This window comes from Miniopterus schreibersii (assembly GCF_964146895.1).
Source record: "Miniopterus schreibersii genome assembly, chromosome: 4".
NCBI classification, from domain to species: domain Eukaryota; kingdom Metazoa; phylum Chordata; class Mammalia; order Chiroptera; family Miniopteridae; genus Miniopterus; species Miniopterus schreibersii.
The window spans coordinates 79,864,334-79,892,140 of NC_138105.1; the positions used below are offsets into that span (position 1 = coordinate 79,864,334).

General features: G+C 52.9%; 1 protein-coding gene across 9 annotated transcripts; it reads right to left on the bottom strand.

The window, feature by feature from the left end:
• Positions 1-1,348: 1,348 nt before the first annotated feature.
• CERS4 (ceramide synthase 4) lies at positions 1,349-27,258 on the bottom strand. Of its 9 annotated transcripts, none has more exons than XM_081135135.1 (13): positions 27,104-27,218; positions 16,232-16,314; positions 9,594-9,649; positions 9,289-9,462; positions 6,861-6,978; positions 5,951-6,069; positions 5,804-5,861; positions 5,125-5,175; positions 4,692-4,784; positions 4,403-4,531; positions 3,914-4,020; positions 1,896-2,052; positions 1,349-1,811 (listed from the first exon to the last, which is right to left on the bottom strand). In XM_081135135.1, exons 4-13 carry the CDS (start codon positions 9,459-9,461, stop codon positions 1,635-1,637), a joined length of 1,182 nt encoding a protein of 393 aa, XP_080991261.1. In that variant the 5' UTR covers position 9,462; positions 9,594-9,649; positions 16,232-16,314; positions 27,104-27,218; the 3' UTR covers positions 1,349-1,634. The 9 variants fall into 9 exon arrangements, 6 of the variants coding, with proteins under 6 accessions (XP_080991261.1, XP_080991259.1, XP_080991258.1 ...); XM_081135133.1 differs by having other exon boundaries at positions 9,562-9,649; positions 27,104-27,213; XR_013998669.1 differs by lacking the exon at positions 16,232-16,314 and having other exon boundaries at positions 4,314-4,531; positions 9,562-9,649; positions 27,104-27,224.
• Positions 27,259-27,807: the final 549 nt, after the last annotated feature.

Sequence of the window (27,807 nt, forward strand, 5' to 3'; positions counted from 1 at the left end):
TTATTGACCCCCATCTTCTCCAACACTTGTGTGGCCCAATTTCTTTATTTTCGCCAAGTGAATGGGTCCAAAATGGTATCTTTCCCTCTGAGCAACCTGTTCACCCTCTCTTCTGTCCTGCCGGGCCTCAGCCTCCCTCCCCCTCGCGGCCTGCCCACCTGCCCCCTCCCCCGGGCCCCTCTGCCCCCTCGCCCTCTTGGCGCCCGGGCGGCTGCAGGTGCTCTCCGTCCATGTCCACTCTCTCTCCAGCGCCTCTTTCCCTCCATCGCCCAGAGTCCCTTCTCTCTTCCAGTTTGCCTCACGTCCCCGTGCCACCTGCTGCTCTCCTGCCTGCGACCTGCGCGTCCCGCTCCCACCTCCGGTCCCCTTTTCCTGCGTCTTCAACACCTTTGTCTTGAGTCTCCTTCCTCTCCCTCCATCCCCATCTCTCGGTGGAGACAAAGCAGAAGCCTTTCTCGTGCCTGCCACGTGTCCCCACCGCCATCTCCGGTTCGTCTGCACAGACCAGGCCCGCACCCTTTCCCTTGCCTCCTGGTCTTCTGCCTTCCCTCTGGTGCCCCTCAGCCACCTGGACTGGGTGTCTCCTCCCGCCCATCCCCTCCTTTCCCGCTTCCCCTGCCCCGTGTCCGAGCCATTTCTTCTCTCAGATCCGTTCCTCTCTAACCCTGTTATTTTTCTTTCTCTCTGATTTGTCCTCTGTCTCTGACACACTTCCTCTCCCCCTTGTCCCCAAGCAGTGCGGGTCCTCTGCATTTCCTACTTCTTCCGTTTCTATGACTCACCTCTTTTTTGTTGTTCTGAAGGTGGCATTTTCGGGCCCTGCATGGGGCCTTGTGGTTGTGATTTCTTCTGTGTGTGACACAGTCCCTCAGCCTGTCTCAGCTGGGGAAGAGGGGACACCTTCCTACAGAGCTCTGGAAGAGAAAGTGGCCTCATGCAGGCTGACCCCTCGAAAGCCCCACTCATGGGCCCTATTTCCCCGTTTCCAGGGAGGCCTGGGGGACCATGAGGGTGGGGTTCTTCCAGCATTGAGCAAGGGCTGCAAGGATAGGCATGAGCCTCTCCTTTGCCCTTTGGCTTTGCCTCTGACCTCGGTGACCTCTGGCAAAGTCATCTGTAAGCTGGGTCTGTGAGTAGCTGACTGAAGGCTGCCTTGGGGTGGAAGGAGGTGGCTTGGCTAAAGCGTTGGCTGGGAGTCAGGCACTTGCTGTCTGGGTCTCCCTGGGACTGGGCATGTGTCTTGGGGTGGCAGTGAGTGTCCTGTCAGTGGGGTATGTAAACAGAGCCCTGTCTTCCTTGGGGCTTCCGAGGAGCTGTGACAGGGACATAAACTCTGAGGCAGAGAATTTGGCTCTGTTCAAGTTTTATTGTACCCCTTTCAACCTGGGGACTGAAGAGCCTGGTGGTGGCTCTGTTGCGCTGCAGCAGCCTGCCATCCCCCAGCTCTGTCTAATGGCCTGAGGGAAGGTGGGAGGGAGGCAGAAGGAAGGGATTGGAGACAGATCACCAGCCCTCCCCCCACCCTGGGGTGGGGCCCTCCCTGTCTTCACAGAGCTGGCCCAAGGGCTGCCAGTCCAGCCACCCCACAAATCCAAGGCACTGGGGGCAACCCCTCACAGCCAGTCCTCAGCCAGCTACGTGGCCAACGTGTGCCCATTGGCGAGCCGCCCAGCTGCCCGGCTCCGAGGGCCATCAGTGGGGGTTGCCTGGGGGCCTTGAGCTGCCCCGTTCTTGAGCTGTGAATGCTCCTGGGCTTCCTCCCCTTCACTCGACACCGACTCCTCCGCGTCACTGCGAATGTCCTTCTCCATCTGGGGAACAAGAAGTGGGTACAAGGCTGGGGCTGGGCTGGGGCTCTTGGTGGTGCTCAGGAGCCCACCCTCACTTGGCCCTACCTGGCCTTTCTTTATGAAACTGCGGATCATACGAAGGATGAGGCAAGACCAGAACACGTGCAGCAGCTGCAGCATCATCAGAAGCGAGTTGAAGAAGTAGTACCCGAAGAAGGGGCCTGAGTTGGCAATGGACTCGTAGTATGTGGTATAGAGGATCCTGAGGCAGGCAAGTGGTTAGGAAGGAGGGCTTTACCAGCAGCAATAGCCCCCAGTCCTAAGAAGCTCTAACTTGTGTGACCTTCCCTACTCCAGAACCTTTGATGGCTCCCCATTGCCCCCAGAATAATACCTAGGCTCTTTAGCTAGGCATTTAAGTGCTCCCTCTCACTTGGTTGTGTTAAATGAGTAAGTCACACAAGCTTCTCAACTGGCCTGTGCACAACCATGAACCCCAAAGGAGCAGTTAGTATTCTCATTGCTCTCCTGGGTGGTCCTTTCACACCTTTCCTTCTCTTCTCAGGCTTTCACCCCCAGCCACCCTCACCCAAATCAGCTGTAAGGTCACCAGTGACCTGCCTGGCTCATGCAGCAGGGGCATAGCTGGTCCTTCCTCCTCTCTGATGCCCTCTCCTCGAGTGCCTTCAGGGACCCACACTCCCATCTCCCCACTTCATGGCTGCTCCCTCTGCATCTCCACTGCAGGCTCCCCCTGGCCTGCAAACATCAGGGGCTCTAGGACTGGGTCTCTCTGTCCATACCTGGCCCCTGGATGACCCTGTCCAGTCTCATGGATGCAAACACTGAACAGTCACATCTCTCCAAGTTGGTGTGCCCAGTTTCCTCTATGATTTTTCTGGGGGACTTGGAGGCCCCTCAAATTCAGCACAGCCAGAGCTGAGCTCCTGATCCTGAATGGACAACTCTAAGCTCATAATCATCTCATGACCCTTGAGTCATCCGAGTCCACCCACTTTCTCTCACCTGCACTGGTCCAGTTCCATCATCACTAACCTGGACTAGCGCAGTGGCTTCTGCCCTGGCCTCTGCCCTGTCCCCCAGCTCCTGTCCCAGGGTTGGGGTGGGGGTGTTGGTTCAGGGGCTCTCACCAGCTGTTCTCTCTGAAGCCACCAGAGGGCGCCTGTGAGCACCCAAGCCAGGCCCCCTCCCTTCTCTACTCAGAATCCTTCACTTCACTTGGGATAAAATCCCAAGTCTTGCCCTGGCCAGCATTGCTCAGTGGTTATAGTGTCAGCCTGCACACGGGAGGGTCTCGGGTTTGATCCCCACCCTTGGTCAGGGCATGTGTGGAAGGCAACCAAATTAATTCACATTGATGTTTTTCTCTCTTTCTCTCTCCCCCTCCCTTCCACTCTTTCTCTAAAAATCAATGGAAAAAATATCCTCAAAAAATTCTTCCCTATGGCCCTACAACCTGTCGAGTCCCCTCCCTGCCCTCACATCTCCTCTCCCTCTAGCTCAATCTGCTCCTGTCATAAGGGCCTCCTTGCTGTTCCTCCACCATGCCCAGCACAGTCCAGCCTCAGCACTTTTGCTTGTGCTGTTTCCACTGCCTGGAACACTATTCTGCTATGATCAGTACTGAACACTGTCAGTGACACCTTCCCTGACCATCCTGTGTAATTCCAACTACCCACACACTTCCTGTGCCTAACTTTAACATGATCACCACTCCCTCACACACGCTATATTCTACTTGTCTTAGTTTATTCCCCCAATGTCAGCTCCATGTGAGCAGAGATCTTTATATTGCTCCCTCTGCTGTGAGAAGCTCAGCAAACATACTGGGCAAAGACTTCAGTGAGCTGGTGACCGACCCTGCCATCCATTCCATGTACCAGGCACATAAGGGAATGAGGACTGAGCCCTGTCTTCTGTCTCTTTCACCTCTGGGCCTTAGCGTGTGCCCTGGGCTGGGAACACAACACCCTTCTTTGTCTCCTCCTGGAAGCCTCCCAGCCAACACCCCCTGCTCCCTGGGTCTGGAACCAAGGGTGAGGCAGGCCTGCATCCCAGCCGTGTCCATCCGCCTCCCCAGCCCCCACTAGAGGCTGACTCACTGAGTGGGGAAGAGCACAAGACGAGTGTAGAAGAAGACCAAGGAGAAGACGATGAAGAGAGAGTTGCACACTCGCCACTGGTGGGCATAGTTGAACATCTTACAGGCCTGGGGAAGACAGCAGAGAGAGGACTCAGGTGGGTGGTAGTGCTGGGGAACCAGGTAGGAAGGGGTGGGGGCCTCTTCTCAAGGAAAAGGTGCCATGGGGCAGAGCCTTATCTCCAGGAACTGCCTAGAAAGGTACAAAGTGGGTCTCTGAGTGAGAAGCTTCAACTACCTGAAAGAGAAGAGAGGGCGGGGCCTCACCTTCTAGGAATCTTAGGGGCGGGGCCTCAACTCCTAGGAAGACAGAGAGGGTCAGGGACTCATCTCCCAGGAAAGCTGAGGGGGCGGGGCCTCACCTCACTGGAAGACTGAGGGGCGGGGCCTCATCTCCAGGGGCACCTGGGAGGGTGGGGGAGGACCGCTGAGAGGGGTGGGCTGGGCCCACCTCCAGCAGGTAGTCTGCTGAGTCATGCAGCAGCAGCACCAGAGAGCCAATGCGCAGCAGGTTTGCGCAGTAGGAGAAGGTGATGAGGGTGATGGTCACGAGGTGGTGCGCCACCTGTTCCTTGAAATCCTGTGAAAGAGATGGTGGGTCACACCTGGGACAAGGCTGGGTGGCCAGAGGTACCAGAGGATCTCCAGGTACGGGGTGAGGCCATCCCTCCCCGACTGAAACTGGATCCTGGTTCCCCCAGGACATCACTTCCTCAGCCAGAAACTTGGCCTGTCCTCACCTTGCGTTTGGTGTCGAAGGGCAATGTGATCAGCAGTGAGATGTAGAAACTCAGCTCGAGGAGATACCAATAGTAGAGGGCTGGCTTCAGGGGCTGTGGTAGGGTGATGGGACAGGGTTAGCGAGGGGAGTGGAAACTCCCTCGGGGCCCTCCCCAATTTGCTCAAAATCAGGACGCTTGAATCCCAATGAGCAAAAATGGTGTGACCCTCCTATCCCTGGAGGTAACCAAGGGCAGTGGTTTTGTGTCAGCTCCTGCTCCAGGTTTCCTGACTCCTAGCCCCTCTCTATTCCGCAGGGGGTGCAGAACTAGAAAGCGGGACTCGGAGGGGGATTATACGGTCTTGTCCTGGTATGGCTCTGCTGCCTTTGGCCATAGGAACTTTGACCTCCCCAATCCTCCCTCCAGCCCCTAGGCAACCCCTGCCACTCACCTGGTTTGGGTAATTGTCCCAGCACAGTACTGGCCTCCACATCCATGACTCCTGGAGAGGGGGAGAGGCACAGGCATCTGAGGCTGCCCAAAGATCAGACCCCAGCCCCCCACCCAGCCCAGGGCCTCCTTGGGGTCCCCCTGGCTCTTGAGGCACTGCTGTCACTCAGCTTTGATCTGTTTAAAATTTTTTTTCCATATTTTTATTGATTTTTAGAGAGAGAAGGGGGAAAGAAAGAGAAACATCGATGTGAAAGCAGAACATGATTCGGCTGCCTCCTGCATGCCTCCTGCAGGGATCAAGCCTGTAACCTGGCCATGTGCCCTGACCGGGAATCGAACCAACAACCTCTTGGTGCACAGAAGGATGCCCAACCAACTTAGCCACACCAGTTAGGCTACTCAGCTCTGATCTTTCCTATCTGCTTACCTCTTTGCTTTCACTTTAGGCCAGGGGCTCACTCGCTGCCATGTCCCCAGCCCCAACCACACTAGGTTCCAACAGGCTCCCACTGAGGGAACATCTGCAATGACTGCCAAGTTCTCCTTCCTTTCTCTCTGCACATGCTTTTCCCTCTGCCCACACCCCTCCACACCCCCTCATCCCCAAGCCAGGCCCAGGGCATAGTAGGTGCCTGTAGGACAGGTGGAGGGGCCAGGAAGCAGTCAAGAACACTCACGTGGTAGAGGACCGAGAGGCCACCAAAGAAGGAGCACAGGTAGAAGACAAACCTCCAGCTGCAGACAGGGAGGAGCCCATGAGGCGGCTGCTGACCGAGCAGACTCCTCCCACCCATACCTCCTCCCCAGCTCTACCCCAGGCTGACCTGGCTTCACAGAACTTCTTGCTCAGGCAAGGTCGGTCCTGGTTCCGGCGTCTTCGGAACCAGCGTTGTGTCTGCTGCAGCGTGAGGCCACACTGCGTGGCCAGGACAGCCATCTGAGGCTGGGGAAGGGGTGATGGGGGCCAGGGTCACAGAGGTGACTTCCCACTCCTGTCCCAGGACAGGTGGGACCCAACTCTGCTACCCCCTCCCCTGCAGCCCCAGTCCTCATCTGTGGGGCTATCTACCTATAAAGATAGGAGAGTAGTGGGGCATGGGGTGGGGCCCCCTAAAACAGTCAGGCCTGTGAGAACCCAGTTCTGCTCACAAGACAGGCAAATGACTGATGGGGACTGGGATTAAGAAAGGGGCTTGGGGATGGGAGCAACTCCCCACAAAAGTTTTCCTGTATCCCCTCTAGAACAATGTATTCTCACCCCTATTCCAGGCAGGCAGTTGAGACCTTGTCCCCACCTCTACCTACAGAGGGCAACTGACAGGGGACAGGGGTCACAAAGCTCTCTATTCTGCAGGAGCTGCACCCCTCTTCCCCAGCCCAGACCCTGCCCACCAGGCAGCTACACCACGGACAGGAATTGAGGGAGGGTCACATGACTGCAGAACCCCCAGAATAGTCAACTCTTCCAGTCTTCCCCAAAACAGGAGAGAAATCTACACCCCTCACCCTCTCCAGTCCCAGGAGCTGCCCATTGGTTGGCTGGGCTTACTGATAAGGGACCAGGTGGAGTGGGGATGGGTGAGGCAGGGTGTGTGTGTGTGTGTGGGGGGGGGGTACAGGCTGCCCTGGGCTTTCTCTGTCCCCAACAAGGGGGCCACATACCATCCCCAGACCCCATCCACACAGCAGCCATGCAGGCAGATGGGGATGGAAGAGGGTAGCGGGGGACCTCACCTTGTTGAGTCTCCATCCTTCCATGAGGAAGTGTTTCTCCAATGTGGCATTGGGTTTCACCGGCCTCCTGGCCTGATCCTGCACACCCAGCAACCGGCTCAGGGGCAGGCCGACAAGTCTGGTGCAGGGGACACAGGACTCGTCAGTCCAGGTGAGAAGAGACGTACATGCTATAGGTGGGGAAACTGAGGCTTGGAAGGGCCAGGTTATATCCTGGGACCCTGGAGGATAGCACTGAACATAAGAAAGGTAGCTGGACTGGTCTTCAGAATCAGGGTGTGAAGGTCAACATTAGTGGTACCTAATCACCTTCATTCAATCTAATCTCAAACTAGGGGTCAGAATCCTCTCACCGCCTGTCTCATGGTGGCCTATGTCCTGGTCGGGCCCCCAGCAGCTTGTGTCTCTCCACAGTCAGGAGCAGGTCTGCTCCTTTCCTCTCAGGCCTCCCATCTTCCACCCTCCCCCACTTCAGGGTGGACAACTTGGAGGAGCTGGACTCTGGACAATCACTGCTTTGCCCGAAAGGGGGCTCCCAAGGCCAGGGGGTCAGGAATGAATTTCATATCTATTATTACAACAGCGAGGCTGCATTTGGGGAAACTGAGGCTCAGAGCAGCCCTGCAAGGAATTCATTCCAGGCTCAGTCGAGATGGGGAATGGCGCACACTGACGTTTGTTGAGTGCTTAAGCCCTGTCAGGCATTATGCACTTAACCCTATCATCCCCATTGTCCCAATGGGCAACAGCTCGGAAAGGTCAGAAATGTGTCCAAGGCAACACAGGGAGTGAGCGGCAAACCTGGAACTCAAACCCAGGATTTGTATCAAGTTCCCTTAATAAAGGGGAAAACCCCTGCCTTCCACCCCAAAAAGTTCCTCCCCCCCTTGCCCTTTGGCAGCAACTGATGCCTTTGGGACATGATAACACTTTCACCTCAGTTGGGGCCATCAGTTAAATATCCAAACCCCGCCTGGGCTCCAGTAGTAAACCTGGGCACACCCCCTCCAATGTTCCCCACCCCCGTGGGAAAGCAGACCCACCCACCAAGGCCTGGCTGAATGGGCCTCTCAGAGTCCCTCAGGGGAAGCCTCAGCCTCTACTGGCCTACCCACTGTGTGGCCTCAAGCAGGTCACCAGACCTCTCTGTGCCTCCATTTCCTCTGTAAGGTGGGGATAATAGTACCACGCCTCGGGGTTGCACTGAGGGCAAAGTAGGTAAAGACCCATTAACTGCTGAGAGCAGTGGCTGGCACAGAGTAAGTGCTCAAAGCGTGCATATTAAATAAATGTCAGTGGATGTTCCCTGGGTTCCGTGTGTCCAAGGAGCCCGTACCTGGGAAGCTCCTTATGAGTGGGAGAGACAAAGCAAGATGCTGAACACTGCCAGGTCCCTGTGGTCAGGGCAAGACAGAGGTGGAGACCCAAAGTGGCAGAAGGGGGTTAAGAGCTCTGTGGGGGGAGGGGCAGGGCAGGCTTCCCTGGAACCCAGCCAGCCTCAAAGGAGCTGCAAGGGAGTGTGTGCAAAGGCCAGGTGGCTGCAAAGAAGATGGCAAACCAGGAATGGGTGTGGGGAGTGGAGGAGGAAGTACATGTGGAGAAAGGGGGGCAAGAGGGGTCCTCAGCATCAAAGGAACCTTGAGGGTGGGGGGACAGTGGGGAGGCAGGCAGATAGGGGCCTGGCAAGGCAGGTCTAGGAGCTGTGATCACAGTATTGGTCACATGGGAAAGGGTGGGACTCCCTGGGACAGAGGGGAGGAATCCTAGGAGAGATGCCCACACCCAGGAGAAGGACACCCAGGGAAAGAGGGAAAAACCCAGTTCTGAGCAACATCTGGGTCACCTGAGAAATGACTGAAAATCCACAGGGTTTGGCAACCTGGAGGTCGCTGGGAGGGCAGCTGACATATACTTAGGGGCTGGTGCCAGGCTGCAGGAGACTGGGGGTGAGTGGAGGGGGCCCCCGAAGCAGAGTCTAGAGTGCCTATGCTCCTTCCTTGGCTAAAAAGGGCAGTAGGAGGAAAGGCGATGGAAGGAGCAATGGGGGGGGGGGGAGACGACCACACGAAGGAGATGTGGTAAGGGTGAGGGACTGCCTTGCCTGCAGAGGGAGGGGGAGGAGGGAGGGGGCAGGAGTTTCTCAGCTTACAGACTGGCCTCTGCAGACCTGTCCTCAGTCAGTAAAGTGGGCATATGCCCACCAGGTCCCCATCCGTTTTCTGAAGAGGCTGGCATACCCAGACTAGAACTCTGGCCAGTGTTCTGGTAAAACAGCCATCAGAGACCAGAAGAAATGTGAGTGGTGGCGGCTAGGGGCAGGATGGAGGAGGGGGCAATTTTGTTCAAAGCCAGAGACACATTGGGACAAAACCAGGCACAAGGTGGCAGCACAGCGCCACACCACACACCAGCCACAACAGACACTCACCTCTCGAAGGTGAAGCGCATGGCTACCAGAACCAGTGCCACGGGCAGGGCCGCCAGCATGTCCTGGGGGTGGGCATAGACCAGGCCATCCCTGTCCTCCAGTTCAGCCCATGAGGTATTGGGTGGTAGCCAGAACCTGTCCTGCCACAGCCACTCTTTCAGACTGGACCACATCCTGTGGACAGACGGTCCGGTTAAGGGCGAGCTGAGAATGCAGGATGGGTGAAGCTGGAAGGCCTATCACCCGGCCCTCATTCCCCCAGCGCCTGGCAACCTGGAGTTTATTACAGCCGGTGTTAAGGATACACTTGGTCTGTGTGTCTTCAGGCAAATGACTCGATCTCTCTGAACTTCAAGCTCATCTGTAAAACAGGGACAGTAATACCCACCTCTTAGCTCAGCCTGGTTAGGTACACAAAGTGCTTGGCCTGACGCCTACTGACCTTTAACACCACAGCTTATGACAGCAGTTATTATTCTGTACTTTACAGACAAGAAAATAATGGCCAGAAGTCAAGGGAGTGGCGGAGTAGGGTCGTGATCTCAAGCTCTCAAATGTCCAGGAAGGTTTCTTGCCATTGTGGGAAGGTGCCTTGGATGCACCCCAAAGACCAAGAGTTTAAAGAAATCTATAATTCCCTCCCTAGCTATCCTTGCCAATGTGGACCCCATGAGGTGCGAATGTCTGTTGTCTCACTCACTACCCCAAATCATGGGCGACAGCTGGGCAAGAGAACCAACAACAAGACCGAGCTTCCTGGAATATGGAGCAGTAACTAAGGTGAGCCAGCTTTCCACCAAGAGCTATCAGGGAGGGGACCAGCCCCCATCTGCAGAGCCTAGCCATCTTGAGTAGCCCACAGTTTCTCCCTTTCTCAAGATCTTAAGACAAGTGCCAGACCCTCACACAGATCCCACTTGGAATGTTTGTTCACTCATTTGTTCATCTGTCCATCCATTCATCCATCTGTCTGTCCATCCATCTATCCATCCGTTCGTTTGGTTCATCCACACACTCACCCATCCATCCATCCATCCATCCATCCATCCATCCATCCATCCATCCACCCACCCACACATCTGTCCATCCACCCATCCATCTACCTATCCATCCACTTGTTTGATTCATCAATCTACCCATCCACCCATCCATAAGATGTTCTTTGATTGACTTGTACATGCCAGCTTGGATACAGAGGGAAACATTCAGGATGTTCTTAAATGTTTGAGGACAAAGTAGACACATTCCTGTCTCCATGATGCTCCCAGCTAAGCAGGGGAGGCAGCCAATATGCAAATAAATAGATTAATAAGTAAATGAAATAACACGGTGTGATGGGGTCTGATAGAAAATAAACAGGGTGGAATTGATTTTAAATGAGGTGACCAAGGAAGGTCTCTAAGGAGAAACCATCTGAACTGGGAGATCCAGAGATAAGGAGGGCCTGCGTTTATGCAGAGGAGAGTAGTGGTTGTACAGAGGGGCTTTCCAGAGAAATAAGCAGCATGTGCAAAGGCCCTGAAGCAGGATTCAGCTAGGAGTGCTGAAGGATTAGTAAGGAGGCCTGTGTGGCCGGAGCAGAGTAAGTGAGGGGGAGAGAAGGGGGTGAGAGCAGGGAGGGAACTGGGCAGATCATGTAGGGCCTGTGGGCTGTGGGAAAGAACTTAGATGATTTCCCAGCAGAGAAATTAAAAGAATTTACAGTGGCCTGTGTGGCTCAGCTGGCTGGGTATTGCCCCATGCACTGAAAAGTTGCTGGCTCCATTCCCAGTCAGGATACGTGCCCAAGTCGCAGCTCAATCCCCAGTAGGGGGCATGCAGGAGGCAGCTGATCTATGGTTGGCTCTCACATCAATGTTTCTCTTTCTCTCTATCCCTTCCTCTCTAGAAATCAATAGGAAAAATTTTTTTTACAGTGAACACCTATATATCTACCACTAGATCCCGCCAGTCATAGTTTGCTTCATCACACACCTGCCCATCCGTCCCTTTACCCACCCACCAGTCCGTCTGATTTTCCTGGATGCATTCCAAAAGCAGCAGCAGACACACAAGCAACATTACCCCTAAATATTTCAGTATGCAAATCATAACTAGGGCTCAATATTTGCTTATGGGGTTTTTTTTTCTTTCAAGATAAATTTTACTAGAGCAAAATGCATCAATCTTAAGTGCAGAGTCGCTCAGTTTTGGCAAATGCATGTGCCCATGTAACCCAACCTCCTACCATAAACGTTCTCGTTTTTCCACAAAATTCTCTTGTGCCCTTTCCCAGTCAATCTCCATCTCTGCTGTTCAAAGGTCATCTCTGTTCCATTTTTTTTTCCATCTGCACTGGCGTGGGGGTGTCTGTCAGATGGGTGAGAGGGCCCCTGAGGAGGAGGAGGCTCTTTTATCTGTTCTAGAACTTCACATAAATGGAACCACAGGCTGGTCTTTGTGTCTGGCTGCTTTCACTCTGCCATGTTTTTGAGACTCATCCATGTTGTTGCATTTACAGTAGCAGTTTTCCTTTTTTACACGAAACTGCTGGTACCACAGGCATATAACACAACTGGTTACCATCTGTTTGTTGAGGGGCAAACAGGATGCTTCCAGTTGGGTTAGCTATGAACAAAGCTGTCATGAACAGTCACATCCTAGTCTTGTGTGAATAGAAGTTTGCATGTCTCCTGGGTCAGTCCAAGGAATGGAACTGCTGGGTCATAGGACAGTCACGTGTTTAACTTTATAAGCAATTGCCAAACTGTTTTCCAGGTGGCTGCACCATTTTACACTCCTGCTTGTGGAGTCGGGGGGGTTCTGTGACTCTTGGTTATATTAAGGCCAGATGGCAAGCCATGGGCTGTTGGTTGCCATGCAGGAAGTGGCCTAGAGGAGGCCAGAAGGGGGTGCTGTGTGCTGTCCAGATGAGGTAAGTGGGTGGATATTTCCAGAGACATTTTGGGGGCAGAGCCCCCAAGAGTTGAACACCCTCAAGAAAGGAACCAAATAAATCTCGCTGGGCTAATATCAAGATGTTCGCAAGGCTGTGATCCTTCTAGAAGTTCCATGGGAGAATGTGTTTTTCTGCCTTTTTCAACTTCTAGAGGTACCTGCATTCCTTGGCTCATGGCTCCTTCCTCTACCTTCAAAGCCAGAAGGGTAATATCTTCAAATCTCTCTCTGATCCTCCTGCCTCGCTCTTATAAGGACCCCTGAGACTACTTTGTGCCCCATAGGTAATCCAGGGTCATCTCCCATCTCAAGGTTAGCTTGTTAGCAACCTTAGTTCCTTCTGCAAACTCAATTCCCCTTTGCCAGGCAAGGTAACATAGTCCCAGGTCCCGGGATTAGAACATGGACATCTTTAAGGGGCATTGTTCTGCCTGACACATTGCCGGACATCAGGAGAGTGGTTTCTCTTAGGGACAGGTAATGACCAGAGGGGCCATGAGGGGTTGCAGAGGGCTGGAAGGTTCAGTCTCCTGATCCAGGTGTTATTCTGGTTGAAAAAATCCACTGAGTTGTGTATGTATGATGTGGGCCCTTTTCTCTGTGCAAATGAAAACATTTGTATTTAAAAAGTCTACAATTCTGATTTTAGGTCTGACATGTGGGTTTTCTGCCCACACCAGCATGCAATTCTCTCACACCACCTGGATGTCCTACAAGTCAGCTCAATTCTGACACTATGTGGAGACACTGATGTCAGATCCCACAGGTTAAGGACTCTGTCCTACAAGACTGCCCCTGCCCCAACTTCACCTGGGCTTCTGCCATACAATGGGCTGCAAACCAGAGTTGCCACCATCTCCTTCTCAGGTTTGATGTATTTGCTAGAGTGGCTCACAGAAATCAGAGAAATGCTACTACTAGATGACTGGTTTGTTATAAAGGATATAGCTCAGAACAGCTAGATGGAAGACATGCATAGGGCCTGTATAGCGAAAGGGCCCAGAGCACCTATGCCCTTTCCAGGCACCACTCTCCCCAAATCTCCATGTATTCACAGCCTGGAAACTCTCTGAACCCTGTCTTATTTGTTTTTTTATGGAGTCTTCACTACATAGGCACGATTGATTAACTCATTAGCTATTAGTGATTGATTCAACCTCCAGCCCCATGTTCTTCCCCCACCCAAGGGCACCCAGATGGGCGTCCACCAAAGCCATGGTGCTTGCAAGTCTCAATGAGCTTCAGGGACAAGGGGGAACACACAAGAACAATGGCATCTCATAATCTCAGGCCTCTGCGGATGTATCCAGCCTCAAAGCCCACCATTCATTGCCTGACACTCTGCTCCCATCACACTGTACATTTTCACACACCCAGCCTTTACAAATGCTGTCCTCTGCCTGGAATGCCCATATAATATTTATTGCCCAGTTCTGGGTGCTGAGGACACAAAATGGTGGGGAGAGAGGGCAAGGTCTCTGCCCTCACAGGTTGTCTGTTTAGTTGTCACTTCCTCCTGGAGGCACCTCCAGACTGCCCCAAACTTAGATCCACTTAAAGCACCTCCCCTAGCCCTGCCTGGCTCACTGTGGTGTTGGGAGCTAGCCAGGCAGTCTTTTTAGAGGTGATGAGGGGGGAAGGAAGGGTACATAACCAGTCTCAAACCCCAGTCCCCTCAGGTGAAGCAGGCCCAGCCCTTTCTTGCCCCCAAGTCACTTTGGAAAAGCACTTTCCAAACTAGAGAGCCTTCCAAGGGTGCTTCAGACTGACATACCCTACCCTGACTGCAGAGGTCTTGGCCCTGGAAATCCTACCTCTCTCTAGCACCAATGACTGTCCCCCCTATTCCCTCCATGCTCTTGATAAAGAAAAGACACTGGTTTGGCATGAGAACAGGACCTGGAGCCCAGTAAGCTGGCTGAGTTCCAGCTCCAATGCTCCTAGTCCTGGGGCCTCAATTTCTTCACCCACCTTTGGTGGGACAGGTGCCTGGCACACAGGGTGGCTCAGGGGTGGCCGTAAATGAGCATCCATAGCCAGCAAGGCCCAAACTTCTCTTTCACCTCCTGATCCCCCGCCAGATGCCCTCTTCTCAAGGGACGGGATGAAATGGGGTTCTGGGTGGCACTCCTCCTCAGGCTTCATTTTTTCTCTTTTGGACACCAGCCCCTCCACTATTCCCTGTGACACTCTGCCTCCTTGGGCATCGGCTGCCCCGTCTGAGTCACGTCTCCTGCTTTACCACACCCCCTGCATGCTGGTGTTGCAACACACTGGATTCCTGTCTCACCCATTTACCAGTCATGCCAGCTGGGGCTGCTGACCTGGCTGCTCTGTGCCTCCGTTTCCTCATCTATAAAGTGGAGTAACAATAGGCCCTTTCACAGGGGGTGGCTGGAATGACACCACGGGAGAAGTGGGCATGAGGTAAAGTTGAGTTACTTATTGCCAGCAGGAGAGAGGAGAGGGGCGGGATGGAGAACATTCTGGAAAAGAGAGGTGGGGGCCTGAGGCAAGTTCTGGATGGTTCTTTCAGAACAGCCCCTGGCCTCTGCAAAGGCACCTTACCTTAAAGCTATAGCTAATGAACTCAGACTGGGCTCAGCCAGGGCCACAGAGGGGCCATTTGGAGAGTGACCACACGGGTGGCTGGGCCAGCCTGAGCCTCGTCCCCACCGCTGCCATCCTGCCCACCCCGGGTCTCAGTCTGGCTTCGTCTTGAAGCCTCTTTGGCCTTACTCCCAGCCCTGCCTCTGCCACCTGGAGCCAGACTCTGATAATCCTTTTTAGTGGCTAAAAATATCTCCAGATTGGGGGACAGAGAGATTAGGGTTTGTGCTGATGTGAGGAGGGGGCAGGAAAGCAGAAGATCCCTGGCCTGCCTCGTGGGTCTGGAAGAGCTTGCCTGGTCCCTATTATTCCCCTGAACTCTCAAATGCCCCAGCAGAGTAGGACTGCACACAGGTTTGTTTTGTTTTATTTTTAATCTGGCTGGAAACACAGGACTGCCCTGAGTTGCCTAATTAAAATAGGAAATCAATTCAGACACCACATGTCCAGGTCCAGGTCCAGACAGACAGACAGACACAGACACAGACACAGACACACACACACACACACACACACACACACACACACACAATCACCCGGCCCCTGTGGCCTGGCCTGCTGCCTGGAGTCACCTGACTCCTGCAGCTGGAGGCCCTGGCAAAGAACACATGATTTGCTAAGTGGGGATTGTTTGCCGATAACCACAGTTGCCCCTGTACTAGGCCCTGGTTGTCCCCTCCAGATGGCCCTGGCTCCTCCACTCTGGACTTCTCTGAGCAGGGTGCCCTCAGGGTACTAATAACCTGAGATGCAGCCAGTCCAGAAGGCACTACCATATTGCTCCCTGCAAAGACCCAAAGAAGGGACCCAAGTCCAGGGTTCTACCTCACCACAACTACTATTTATTTTATTAAAAATATATATTTGTATTGATTTTTAGAGAGAGAGGAAGGCAGAGGGAGAGAGAAAGGGAAACATCAATGTGAGAGCAGAACATTGATCGGCTGACTCCTGCACGCCCCCTACTGGGGATTGAACCCGCAACCCGGGCATGTGTCCCGACAAGGAGTGGAATCAGCAACCTTTTGGTGCATGGCTCAACCAACTGAGCCATACAGACCAGGGCTGCCCCTCCTATTTAGACACACTCCTGCTCTCTACACTCTGGCCCTGTTGATAGACTTCTCCTCTCCCCAACAGCTCAATTCACTGCAACAATTACTTGGTGCGCTTCTAACTCACCAAGCTCCTTCCTGCCCCAGGGCCTTTGCATGTGCGGTTCCCCTCATGGTCCTGTGTCTAGGTCTGTCTCATCAGTCACATCTCAGCTCACTTATCACCTCCTCAGAGAAGCCGTCTCAGATCACTACCAGAGAAGCTACCATATTAGTCCATCTCTTTATCCTGTTTCATTCCTTTAGCCCTGTCATCTCAGTTGATCTGTTTTCTTACTCACTTGTTTGTCTGCCTCACGACAAGGCATAAGCTTCATGAAGGCATAGATGTTGTTTTAGTCACTGCTGTGTCCTCAGACAGGGCCTGGAACAACATTAGGTGCCAACTAAATGCTAAGTGGATGAATGAGTAGATAAAACAAACACATTCAAATAGGTGGATGTGAAGACTTTAGGTCAGTGGTCAAACTTTCTAGAAAAATAAGCCACTTTCTTTAACAGACAAGGTCAGCTTGATCCCCATAAAGTAGGTATATTGTCTCTCCAAAAACTGGGAAGCCTGAGGCTCAAAGGCAGAAGCTACTAGAAACAGGTCCAGCAAGGGAGAGAGCCAGGGCTGGAAGCTCCTAGGGAGGGGAGGGGCTGCTCTGTACTGCCAGAGGGATCAGGACTCATGGGATCCTGTGGAGGCCTCCCCAAGCCTGTTTCTGCCTCTTAAGGTTTCCCTAGGGAGAAAGCTCCCCATCTCCCCCTGCAGGCTCAGGGGTCTAGGTGAACTGAGCCAGGTACCCAGGTATCCCCAGCTGGCCAACCTTCCTCATCACAGCTACCCCTTCCACTCCCCTGGTTGGCCCCCACCCCCCAAATTAAATAACCAACAGTGGGGTCATGAGGGTTGCTCTACAGCTGCCAGCCAGGCCTGCTCTCCTGGCCCTGCTCCCTCCCTCCCACAGCTCCACTCAAGCCCCTGCAGTATCCCACACCGGTCCAACACCGGTCCAACCAAGGATGCTCAAGAGCTTCCTCTGGTGGTCCAGCCTCCAGGCCTTTAACAGCCTTTTGCCAGAAATTCCTCCACCCCTTTGCTGGGCCAGTTCCTACTAGCCTTTCAAGACTTGGATCAGATTAAATTCCCTGCTTAAGAGACTTTCTCTGCCCTTCCCACCCTCGGCAGAGCCCCTCTCCTCAAGCCTTTCTTCAGAGCTTTTTTTTTTTTTTTTTTTTTTTGGCCCTGGCCAAACCCCATGGAGCTTAGAGAGCTAGCTGGCTCTGAGTCTCTCTCAACAGTGAGCGCCAGGGAGAGAGACCTGTGGGGTCCCCAGCATCACCTAGTGCGGGTGTGTGTTGGGGGTCGGCAAGGGAGGTTTCAAGGACTGGGGAGGAGGGAGGATCAGGTCTCCGGGCGTTTGGGGGGGGGGAAATGAGCAGTCCCCAGCCCCAAAGGTAGGCAGGGGTGGGGCAGCAGGATTGATTGATACCTGCACAGATGAGAGTATAAGGGCAGTTCTGTTGCACTACAATTAAAACAACACAGCTTTAATGAGGTATCATTGACATGTAATAAACGGCACGTTTAAAGCATGTGATTCAATGCATTTTGAAACATGTGCACACTCATGAAATCATTACTTCAATCAAGACATTGAATACAGTTGACTCTTGAACAACACGGGTTTGAACTGTGTGTGTCCACTGTATATGCAGATTTTTAAAATCTTGTAAACAGATGATATACACTTATAGTATCGATACATACAGTACAAAAATGTATTTCTTTTCTTAATGATTTTCTTAAGAACATTACCTTTTCTCTAGCTTAGTTTACTGTAAAAATACATTATCTAAAACATACACAAAAATATGCTTTTGTCAACTGCCTATGTTACCGTAAGTCTTCCGGTTAACAGTAGGCTATTAATAGTTAAGTTTTGGGGAAGTCAAAAGTTATAAACATATTTTCAAATGCTCATGGGGTCAGGGCCCCTAATCCCCACATTGTTCAAGAATCACTGTCATTTCCTGAAGTTTCCTTGTGCCCCCTTTGAAGCCCTCCCTCTTGCCCTTCCAGTGAAAACTGGACGCAACTTTGATGTCCAACATTGGGGGTCAGGAACCTCAGCATTTCATGTGATGAAATATTAGGTGTGAGTTTAAACGGAGGAAGATACATCATGGATTAACCTTGAGGACATTATGATCAGTGAAATAAGCCAGTCACAAAAAGACAAATACTATAGGACTTCATACAGGAGGCCCCTAGGGGAGTCAAATCAGGGGGAAGTTGTTTAATGTGATGAAAAAGTTGTGGAGGTTAACAACAATGTGAACATTCTTAACAATACTGAACTGTGCACTTAAACATGGCCAAGATGGTAAATTTTTGTTATATGTATTTTACCACAATTTAAAAAAAATTTTAATTTAAAAAATTATCAAAGGAAGGGGAAAGAAGAGGAAAAACTTTGTTAACTGACTTGGGAGGATCACTGAGTTAAAAAAAAAAAAAAAGCAAAAGGTGGAGACACACTAATGGCCTGATACCTAGATTATGAAATGGAAAACCACCAGAAGAGTTCTGCTTCTGGTAACAGCAAAGTTAGCCACATCAGACCAGCCCTCTCCGAGATAAGAGTCAACTCTAGACTATATGTTAAAAAACAACTACACCCCAGCTGGCGTGGCTCAGTGGTTGAGCATTGACCTATGATCCAAGATATCGAGGTTCGATCCCCGGTCGGGGCACATGCCTGGGTTGTGGGCTTAATCCCCAGCCGGGGGCGTGCAGGAGGCAGCCCATCAATGACCCTCTCACCATTGATGTTTCTATCTCTCTCTCCCTTCCTCTCTCTAAAATGAATAAAAACATACTTAAAAAGAAATAAAAATAAAAAACAACTATAGCAGGTCCTTGAATAATGTTATTTCATTATAACGTTGATGAAATGCTGTAGGAACTTAACTCTGTTTACATCAATTAGCCTTTGGTAAATTGGCTCAGTTATGTGTCATTTCACTTAAAGTCACAGAGTGCAACGATGTTAAGTGAGGACTTACTGTACCTGACAGCTTTGGTGCTGCAACGTCTAATGTGGGAGCCACTGGCCTAATATGTGGCTATTTACATTTCAATTAACTAAAATTAACTAAAATTTAAAATTCACTTCCTCAGTTACACCAGCAACATGTCTATGCTCAATAGTTGCTTGTGGCTTATATACTGGGCAGTGCAGATAGGGAACATTTCCATCACGCACAAAACTCTACAGAGCAGTACTGCTTGAGAGTCACCAAAAATATGTAGACGGTAGATGGGAGTCTACAGCTGGATTAAGGAATAGCAAGGGATGAGTTTCCCACTTTTTGTTGTTCTTCACTGAAAAAAGAAACTGGCTTGAAAAAATGAGAAGACAGAGCCTACAGAGAGCACAACAGCTCAACAGTGGGTGGAACATGTTAAAAAAGAGAGAGAGAAAAGGCAGGTCCAGATTCTATACGAAACTCTGTGCGAACCCTGAACCATGCATGTGCTGGGCAGACTCCAACCAGCCCGGCTGAAGCTAAAAGAGAGTGAACTTTCACCTGTCACCACCACGGGAAACAGACTTTGGAGCTTGAGTCCAGGTGGATTAACTGCCTGATAAAAATTTTTTTTTTAATCAATGGTCTTCAGAGGAACAAAAGAATCCAGAGTCTCTGCAACATCTTTCACAATGCCCAGAATACAATCCAAAATTACTTACATATGAAGAAATAGGAAAATATGACCCATAGTCAAGAAAGAAGAAAATCAATGGGGACTGGCCCTGATGTTGGAATGAGCAGATAAGGACTTTGAAGCAGCTATTATATAGTCAAGGATGTGAAGAAAAATGACTTCCTAATGAATGAATAAGACACCGCAGCAGAGAGGCAGAAACTATAAAAATGAACCAATGGAAATTCTAAAACTGAAAAATACAGTATTTGAAATAAAACTCATGCGTGGGCTTTTGCCCTGTTACACTCAAGTTGTCCTCCACCCACAGACCATGCTTTGTTTCTCCTGAGGCTTCTTGGCCAAGATCCCACCTTCCATCTAGTCTTTGGGGACGGGAACCTGGGAGTCATCGCAGGCCCCTCCACACACCCTAGACACTCAGTTACTCATCAAGTCCTGCAGTTGTATCCATCTCCCTAGTTACTGTTGAGGAAGTCCCTTCTCTGCTGATCCCACTGCTGTGGCCCCATCTCTCCATCTCAATCATTGTGGCCTCTGCCCAGGTCTCCCTTCTGTGGGTTTTGCCTAGGCCACCTCCCAGCATTCATGCCATCCTTCTACCATGCACATCAGACCCTCCCTCAGCTTTAAATCCTGCAAGTGCTCCTACAGATCTGGCATGCACTCAGGCACACCTTCAGGCCTTTGCACATACCTCTGTCCCCATCTCCCCTACAAGCAATGCCCTCCCTTTCTGTCTGCCAAACCCTTTCTGGTTCTTCAAGACTGTTCTCCAGACACTTTCTCCAGGAAGCCTTCCAGGTGCCCACACACTGGGTTAGAGGCCTTTCCCCTGGACTCTCCTACCCCCCTTCTCAGAAATTTTGGGGCAACTTTTGTCTCCTCCCCAGTAGCCTGGTGATGGGGCCTGACCTCTCCATGTACCCAGCACCTGACACAAGACAGGTAGCCAGAAGCTGGCCACCAAATGTACAACTGAAAGGCTGAGCTTAGATCCTGGTTGGCTGCAGACACTCAGGCCTCGCAAAACAACTTAGCTCCAGCCTCAGTTTTCCCCACTCCTGCCTATCCCTGTTCCACCTGTGGGATTACACGCCTACCAGTCTCCTTCAAAAGGCTCACTTTTTTTTTTTTTTGGTTAATCCTCACCAGAGGATATTTTTAGAGTAGGAGGGAGGGAGGGAGGGAGAGGGGTGGAAGAGAGAGGGAGAGAGAAACATCAATGTGAGAGAGACACATCAACTGGTTGCATCCCCCAAGAGCCCTTGACCGGGAATCGAACCCAAGAGCCTTCAGGCCATGGGCCAACACTCTAACCACTGAACTAGGGCCCAAAAGGCTCACTTTTTTTCCTTAAGTACATTTATTTTCATATTGTCTTCCATCCCCTAGGAGAAAGCCAGCTTCAGTGTCATGTGGTGACAGTGGATATAAAACAAACACAGTGAAAACAAGATGACATTCATTCTTGGCCAAATGACTCTTGTACTTTTTGGATTTCTGAAAGTCCTGAGGCATAACCTTTTCACCTATTTCTAAAATTTCAATTGCCTATGCCCACTCGAGTCCCAGATGCATATGGTCCAAGGTTGAAACAGGCTGACACAGGTGAACAGTTACACCCCTTTGGCTCACCCGTCTCACTGCAGAAGTCACTGCAAGCATCTCTTTCATTGCATCAATACTCTTGCTGTACCCCTGGAGAATGTTCTGGAAACCCTTCACCCTCAGAGCCAGCTTCAAATCTAGGAACAACTCAGGCTGCAAGGAAGAGGTCTTGTTCCCTGTGTTATTTAGACGGGCTCTTAGATTGAACAAACACATCCTATTCCACCAATCTCATTACCTCTGTGGAGCCATGTGAATTTTGTGGTGTGAAAAAGGGCAACAGTTTCAAGACTCAGAATGCTATGAGAAGAATTACATCAAGGAAGCATGTGCATGAACAACCTGACACTTCCTCCAAGAATTGCCTTATAATCTGCAGTCCACAGGCTCTTAGTACCTGAGAAAACATGGCAGGCACTCAGCAGTGGAGGGGAAGCTGGACTTTATCATTAGCAATTAGCCCTTTGGAAAATGGTACTGCTATCCCATATCCTAAACGGTAATGGTATTTGTCTGGAAAAATGGTTTATGAAAAGTTTTCTTTATATCCAAAAGCGAAAGATAAACAATCTATGAAGAGAAAAAAAATACACATAGATGATCTCCTCAGAGAGGCTCTAACTACCTGAAGTAAAGTAACCCCCTTATTCTTAACACATTTCTTAAAAATCCTTGGAATATGTGGGACTGTGTTAGGTGTCTTCTCTCAGGGTCTGACTTTGCCCCCAACTTTTTCCAATCTCCAGCTAAGCCCCCAGGAAACTACAGCAGGTGTCCAGTGCCAGGAGTTTCTGTAGTGTGTATTTTGCAGATGGGGAAAATGAGGCACAGGGCAGGAAGTGGAAAGCTGGGATTCGAACCTAAACCTGCCTGTCCCAGAGCCTGACACCCTATGCACCCTCCATCCAGTCCCTCCCCTTCTGAGCCAAGCTTCTCAGGAAGTACCTGGGATGCCTATCATCCTCTCACAAACATTTATTGGGCACCTACTATATGCCAGGTGTTGGGCTACACACTGGGGTCCCAGCAGGGTATAGACTACCACAGGATTGCACCCCATCCAGAACCTCAGCTCCATGAGGGTGGGAGTGGGCGGCGACAAACACCATATATTTTATTAATTTGTTTCATGATGTCAGGTAGTAAAAAGGAAAGTAAGGAAAGAAAAGCGATCAGAAGTCAAGCAGAGAGGGCTGCAATTTTAAAGAAGGTCAGGAAGGCTTCTCTGACAAGATGATATTTGACCAAAAGAGGTGAGGGAGGCAGCCCGTGGGGACAGAGCACTCTAGGTAGCAAAAACAGCCGGTGCAGAGGCCCTGAGGCAGGGCCATGAGTGCTGGGGCTGGGAGAGTGGGAAGACGTAAGGGCAGGGAGGTGACAACCAACATCTAACCAGTATCTCAGATGGAGAAATGAGACCTAGAGGCAGACATTTCCAGAGCTTGCCTTGCCTGCTCTCCTGTCACTCAAGCTCCTTATACCCTGCCATCTCCCAATAGTTTAGCCTGACTCCCTTGCTCCAACTGTGTCCCATGGTGCCTGCCAGGATCACTGCCATAGCTGAGCCAGGGCCTAAAGGAGTTGCTCTTAGGTGCTCTCATCCCCATTTTGGAGGGTAATGGGCGTGGGGGTGGGGTCCCAATCACGGTGTGTCTTAGTACAGTAGAACCTCTGATTAAGGTTCCAGGGTCCAAGTGTTCGAAGCCTCTGAAGCGGGAGGAGTTTGGGCATACCTGGGTCAGTGGTGGGGGGTGGGGGGTGACCAGACCCAGGTGATCAGGCCTTTGTTCTCACAGGGTATGTGGAGGGGTGCGAGGGGGTCTTTTTCCTCAACCTGGAAAGGGAGTGACAGTGGGCTGGTGGCAGGGCCATCCTCAGAACACACCTGCCTAGGTTTTTGCTGCTTGTCCAGAAGGCCCAGCCAGACCCCTGCCTGGTATCCCTGAGCCCCTTAGGGCTCTTATCACCTTTTTTGAGAGCATCCTACCTTAACACCCAGCTCTGTGCCCTGTCCAACCTGCCTGGCCTGCAGCCTAGCCACCAGTGCCGCTGTGCCCCCCACTCCCATATCCCCCATCATTGCCCTCTCTTTGGCTACCTCCCTCCACTCCCTCAAGCCCCTCCAGGAAGTATCCCAGGTCAGCTGAGCCCCACCAAGTACAGGGGGACGGGGGTGGTGGTCTTCCCTCCCCCTGCCAGCCCCCTCGGCCTTCAGGGTTCCAGGACTTCAGAGCAGAATGACCAGTGCACACAAGGGACAAAGTACCAAAGCAATCTCCCCTCCGCCACAAACCACAAAGCAGTCCTGGCGCAAGGGCACTCCGAGGGTCTGCTGTTGCTGTTGTTGCACCTGAGAGCCTCAGTCTCTTCATCTGCTCTTCTCCACTCTCTCCCTTGCTCACTCTGCTCCAGACACACCAGCCCACTTACTCTACCTCTAACATGCCAGGCCTGGTCCTGCTTCAGGACCTTTGAACATGCTGGTCCCGCTGCCTGAATGCTCTTCCTCCAGATGCCCACCCATCCCCAATCTGGCTGGTTCTTTCTCATCCTTCAAGGCTCATCTCCTTATCACCTTCCTGCTCTCCTCCTCCCAGAACATCAGTTCCATTGAAGGGGGGGGTGTTTCATTTTGTTCACTGCTAGTTCCCACTGTCTCCCAGTGCAGGGACTTCCTAAGTATAGGCTGAATAAATAAGTGACAGACAGGGGTGGAAAGGAGGCACAGAGGGGTTCTGCAGGCATGGCTGGCAGAGGCTTGACCCCTACTCAGATACATAGTCATGGGACCTGGGGGCAAAATATGGTTTTGAAAGCCCAGGAGTGGGTGGGGAGAAAGCCAAGCTCCTGCTGGTTCAATGTGGGGAAGTGACATGAGGGCATCATATTAACAGAGGTATAAAGTCAAGACAGGGAGGAGAAAGGTCTCCTCTTTGTGTGGTCAGAGCCAGGTTGGGTCTGAGGTGCAGATTCAAGGGTGGCAATAAAAAGCCCATTCTGAAAGATCTGGGTGGGGATGGGGGCAGAATGGGCAGACAAGGGTATAAGACCCTTGTAAGGGGAGGGATTGGAAGCAGTGGATTAAGAAACATGGCTGAGGCTGGCCTCTTCCTCCTTTTTGAAGCCCTTGCTCCCTTGGCTTCTGACTTGTCACCCACTCCTGGTTTCCCTCCACCCTCTCTCCAAACTCCATTCCCCTACCCAAGGTGGGTATGTGTCCCAAGCTCCAGGCTTGCCTCTCCAAAGCCTAGCCTCACCTCCCCTCCCCCTGGACCTCCAGCAGCACCACAATTTCCAGATGCTAGAAACAGATCGCTAACTTGTAGCTAAACCTGCTCCCCAATCAGCAGCTTCTGCATTCCACCCAACTGCAAACCTATGTGGGATTCACCCACTTCCTACACATCCCGCTTCCACCCAGTCCTGCCCCACCATGATCTGGACCAGTGCAATGTGCCTACCTCCATGCTAGCTCCTGCCCGCAGCAACCCCCATGCACCCTGCAGTTTCTCCCCTCTACATCTCAGCTCACTGGTCTCTTTGCCCATTAACTGTTCTTTTTTTTCCCCTCTGCCCATTAATTCTTAATCATCCTTACTAATGAGTCCAACAGCCACTTCCTCCAAGAAACTTTTCCTGACCCCTCCCTAGGCTGAATCAGGTCACTCCTCTGGCTCCCCACACCCAGGCATCCTGTTTTACCTGGTGCTTATTACCTACCAGCCGGACACTGTGCTCACCACTGAGGTGATGACTACTGTCATTCCCATTTTGCAGGGAATAAACAGAAGTACAGCACGAGAAGGTGAAGTCACTAGCCTGAGGGCACTGAACTCAAACTGGTGGGACCTGGTCTGTGACAACCTCCTGACAGCTATAGCAGGAAAGGGAACAGCCTGCAGGGCCTGGATAAGAGAGAACCGTGCTTTTCCACCCCCATGCCTGCTTTCCTGTGGGTGTCCCAGGGGTAGTGGGAGGTGGGAGGAGTGATCCCAGGCCTGCTTCCCCTACCCACTACAGCCATCCCAACGGCTCCTGTGCCAGTGTTCACTCCATGCCAGGCACTGGGCCAACCAAGCACTTTGCAAGCCTGACTCACTCAGTCTGCAAATGACCCTGGCTCTGAAGGTGGGTGCAATTATGCCCCACTCCCATTTCTCAGAACAAGAAATGGAGGCTCAGTGAACTCCCACTGATACTGGAGCCCCCTTCCCCCATGAGGCTGCCACTGGGATGGCCAAGCCCTTTCCTAGCCAAGGCTTCCTTTGACCCCAACAACATTCCCAGGGGTAGGAACTGCTGATCCATTTTACAGATGGGCAAACTGAAGCTCAGAAAACTTTCCCTGGGCCCAAAAGGCCAGTTCAAGGACGAAGGCTCCCAGCTTATTTCCACTGCCTCTTCCCTCTCCCCTCAAGACATCTTTGCTAGGAGTAGGTGAGCTGGGAGGACAGGCAAGGAAGGTCCTGATAGCCTTCTCCCTGCAGCCTGACTAGACCTGTGGGACCCAGGTGTGCTACGTGAGGCTCCAGGCACTCACTGGTTTATTCATAGCAGCTGCTCTTGGAAGGGGACCGAGTTGAGGCTGGGGATGCCAGAGTCCTCAAAGGCAGCTCCATGTTCCAGAATTTCTAACTCAGGTGGCCCCATGCAACAGATCCAGGCTGCCTCTGTGGGGCCAGGCGGGGCTCGGCTGCTTGGGACCTTGCCTGGGCTCCCCCATCAGGTGGCATCTCACAGGTTTTGTAAGTCAGACTCAGTCATGACAGCTACCCCCACCCCCAGACATGTTTTTTCCTGTTTCGCCATCCCAGCTGTGAAAGGCCCTTCCACACTCCCAGCTGCCCATGCCAACAATCTCCTCTGGGCACTTTCCTTCATGCCCCACTTTTGAGCAGACAGGAGATACAGATGATGTTCTGACAAAATTAATCCCCAATTCACCTAGTTTCCACCACCCCTGCCAGTCCAAAGCAGTAGTATCCTCCCATCTGTTCTGCCCACAGCAGCTGCTGGATCGTCTTAAGACTACCTCGCCCACTTTGTTCTAAGCCTTCCGTGGTCCCCACAGGCTTGAGAATGGAAACCACACGCTCCTTACCATCCATCCATCTTCGAGGCCGGGGCCAACCTCTCCCCACCTCCAATCCCAGCGCTTCAGCCACGCTGGCCTTTCCGCTCTGCAAACACACCAGGCTGGGCCCTGCCTCAGGATCTTGCTGTTTCCTGGGCCTAAAAAGCCCTCGCTGGCTGGCCACTCTGGCCTGGATGATACCTTCTCCGAGAAGCCTTCCCTGACTTAACTTTTACCCCCTCGCCGTGATGCCTGGTCTTCCGCGCACGTAGCGTGGGCGAGAATGATGTGTGTTTCTGCCACCGCCGCCGTCTACGCGGCCCCGCCGCGGGCTCCGTGGCCGGGGCCCCGGCGGCATCCCCAACTGTGGCACGTCGGTGGCACCCAGTACCGGCTCCATATGGATTCGCCCGTGAGGGACTGGCACTCTCTTCGCGCTCCCCGCGTCCACACGGCCAGATAGCCCCGCGTCACGGTGTCAGGCTTGCCCCCAGGTCCCCCCGCCCGTTTCGCAGCCGCGTCCCCGGGCGCGCGCGGCGCGGGGCCCTCCGGGGAGCAGGGCTCGCTCGGGGAGGCAGCCCAGGCCTGGCACCAGATGGGAAGCCCCAAGATGCCGTCCAGGGCGGGGCGATGGGGGACCGGACAGCTGCATCTGGGGGCCGGGCCGGGGCCGCCATGGCTGTGGAGGAGGGGCCGGAGCTGGCCGCAAGGGTGGCGTTTGGGGCGCGTTCTGGGCGCGGGGGGCTCGCTTACCTGGGGGTGGCGGGCGGCCAAGTGCACCGGGTGTCGGGGGACCGCACGCCAGTAAAAGAAACACACGCAGCGAGCACTAGGGAGCCGAACTCACCTCCCAGCACCGCTACGGCTGGGGGCCGGGGAGAAGGCTGTAGCGGGGACGCGGGGCGGGACTGGGGGCCGAGCCTAGAAGGGCGGGGCTGGGGGCGGGGCCCGGCTGGACGCGGGGTACTGGCAGAGCTCCGCTCCCTCCTGGCAATTGGCCGCCTCCCTCCCCCGCCCCCGGCCCCGCCCCAGACCATCCCCTCCCCCCCTCGGCCCCGCCCCGAGGCTCGCTTGGCAGCGATCCAGCCGCAGATAGCTCGCCGGAACCTTTACGCTGGTCTCTGAACCCTGCACTGTACGGTGCGAGCTCAGTCTGGCCCCCGCTTCTCCTCGGTTCGCTGCACATTCCTCCGGCCCCCTCCGGGGCCCCATCGTCTGACCCGGCTCTGACCCGCGCATCTGCCAACACTCCGTGGGCGCCCTGATCCGCTGTGGCGTTTGGCTGGGTGTTGCGGAGAAGGCCCACGCACAGCCTCAGGCCTCAGAGGCCGCCTCCCGCACCTCGAGTCGAGGGACCTGCCCCAACTCGCAGGCCAGGCCGGCCCAGTTCGTGGTGCGTGGGACCGAGGCCCGCGCAGAAGCCAACTGCAAAGCTGAGGGCCTTAAGGGCCATTCTG

Coding starts and splice junctions, on each gene's coding strand:
- CERS4 (XM_081135137.1), bottom strand. CDS start 9,461: ATGTGGTCCAGTCTGAAAGAGTGGCTGTGGCAGGACAGGTTCTGGCTA. Junction 4,532..4,691: donor CCTTCGACACCAAACGCAAG/GTGAGGACAGGC, acceptor TCTCTTTCACAG/GATTTCAAGGAACAGGTGGC. Junction 2,053..3,913: donor CTTGTGCTCTTCCCCACTCA/GTGAGTCAGCCT, acceptor TGCCTGCCTCAG/GATCCTCTATACCACATACT.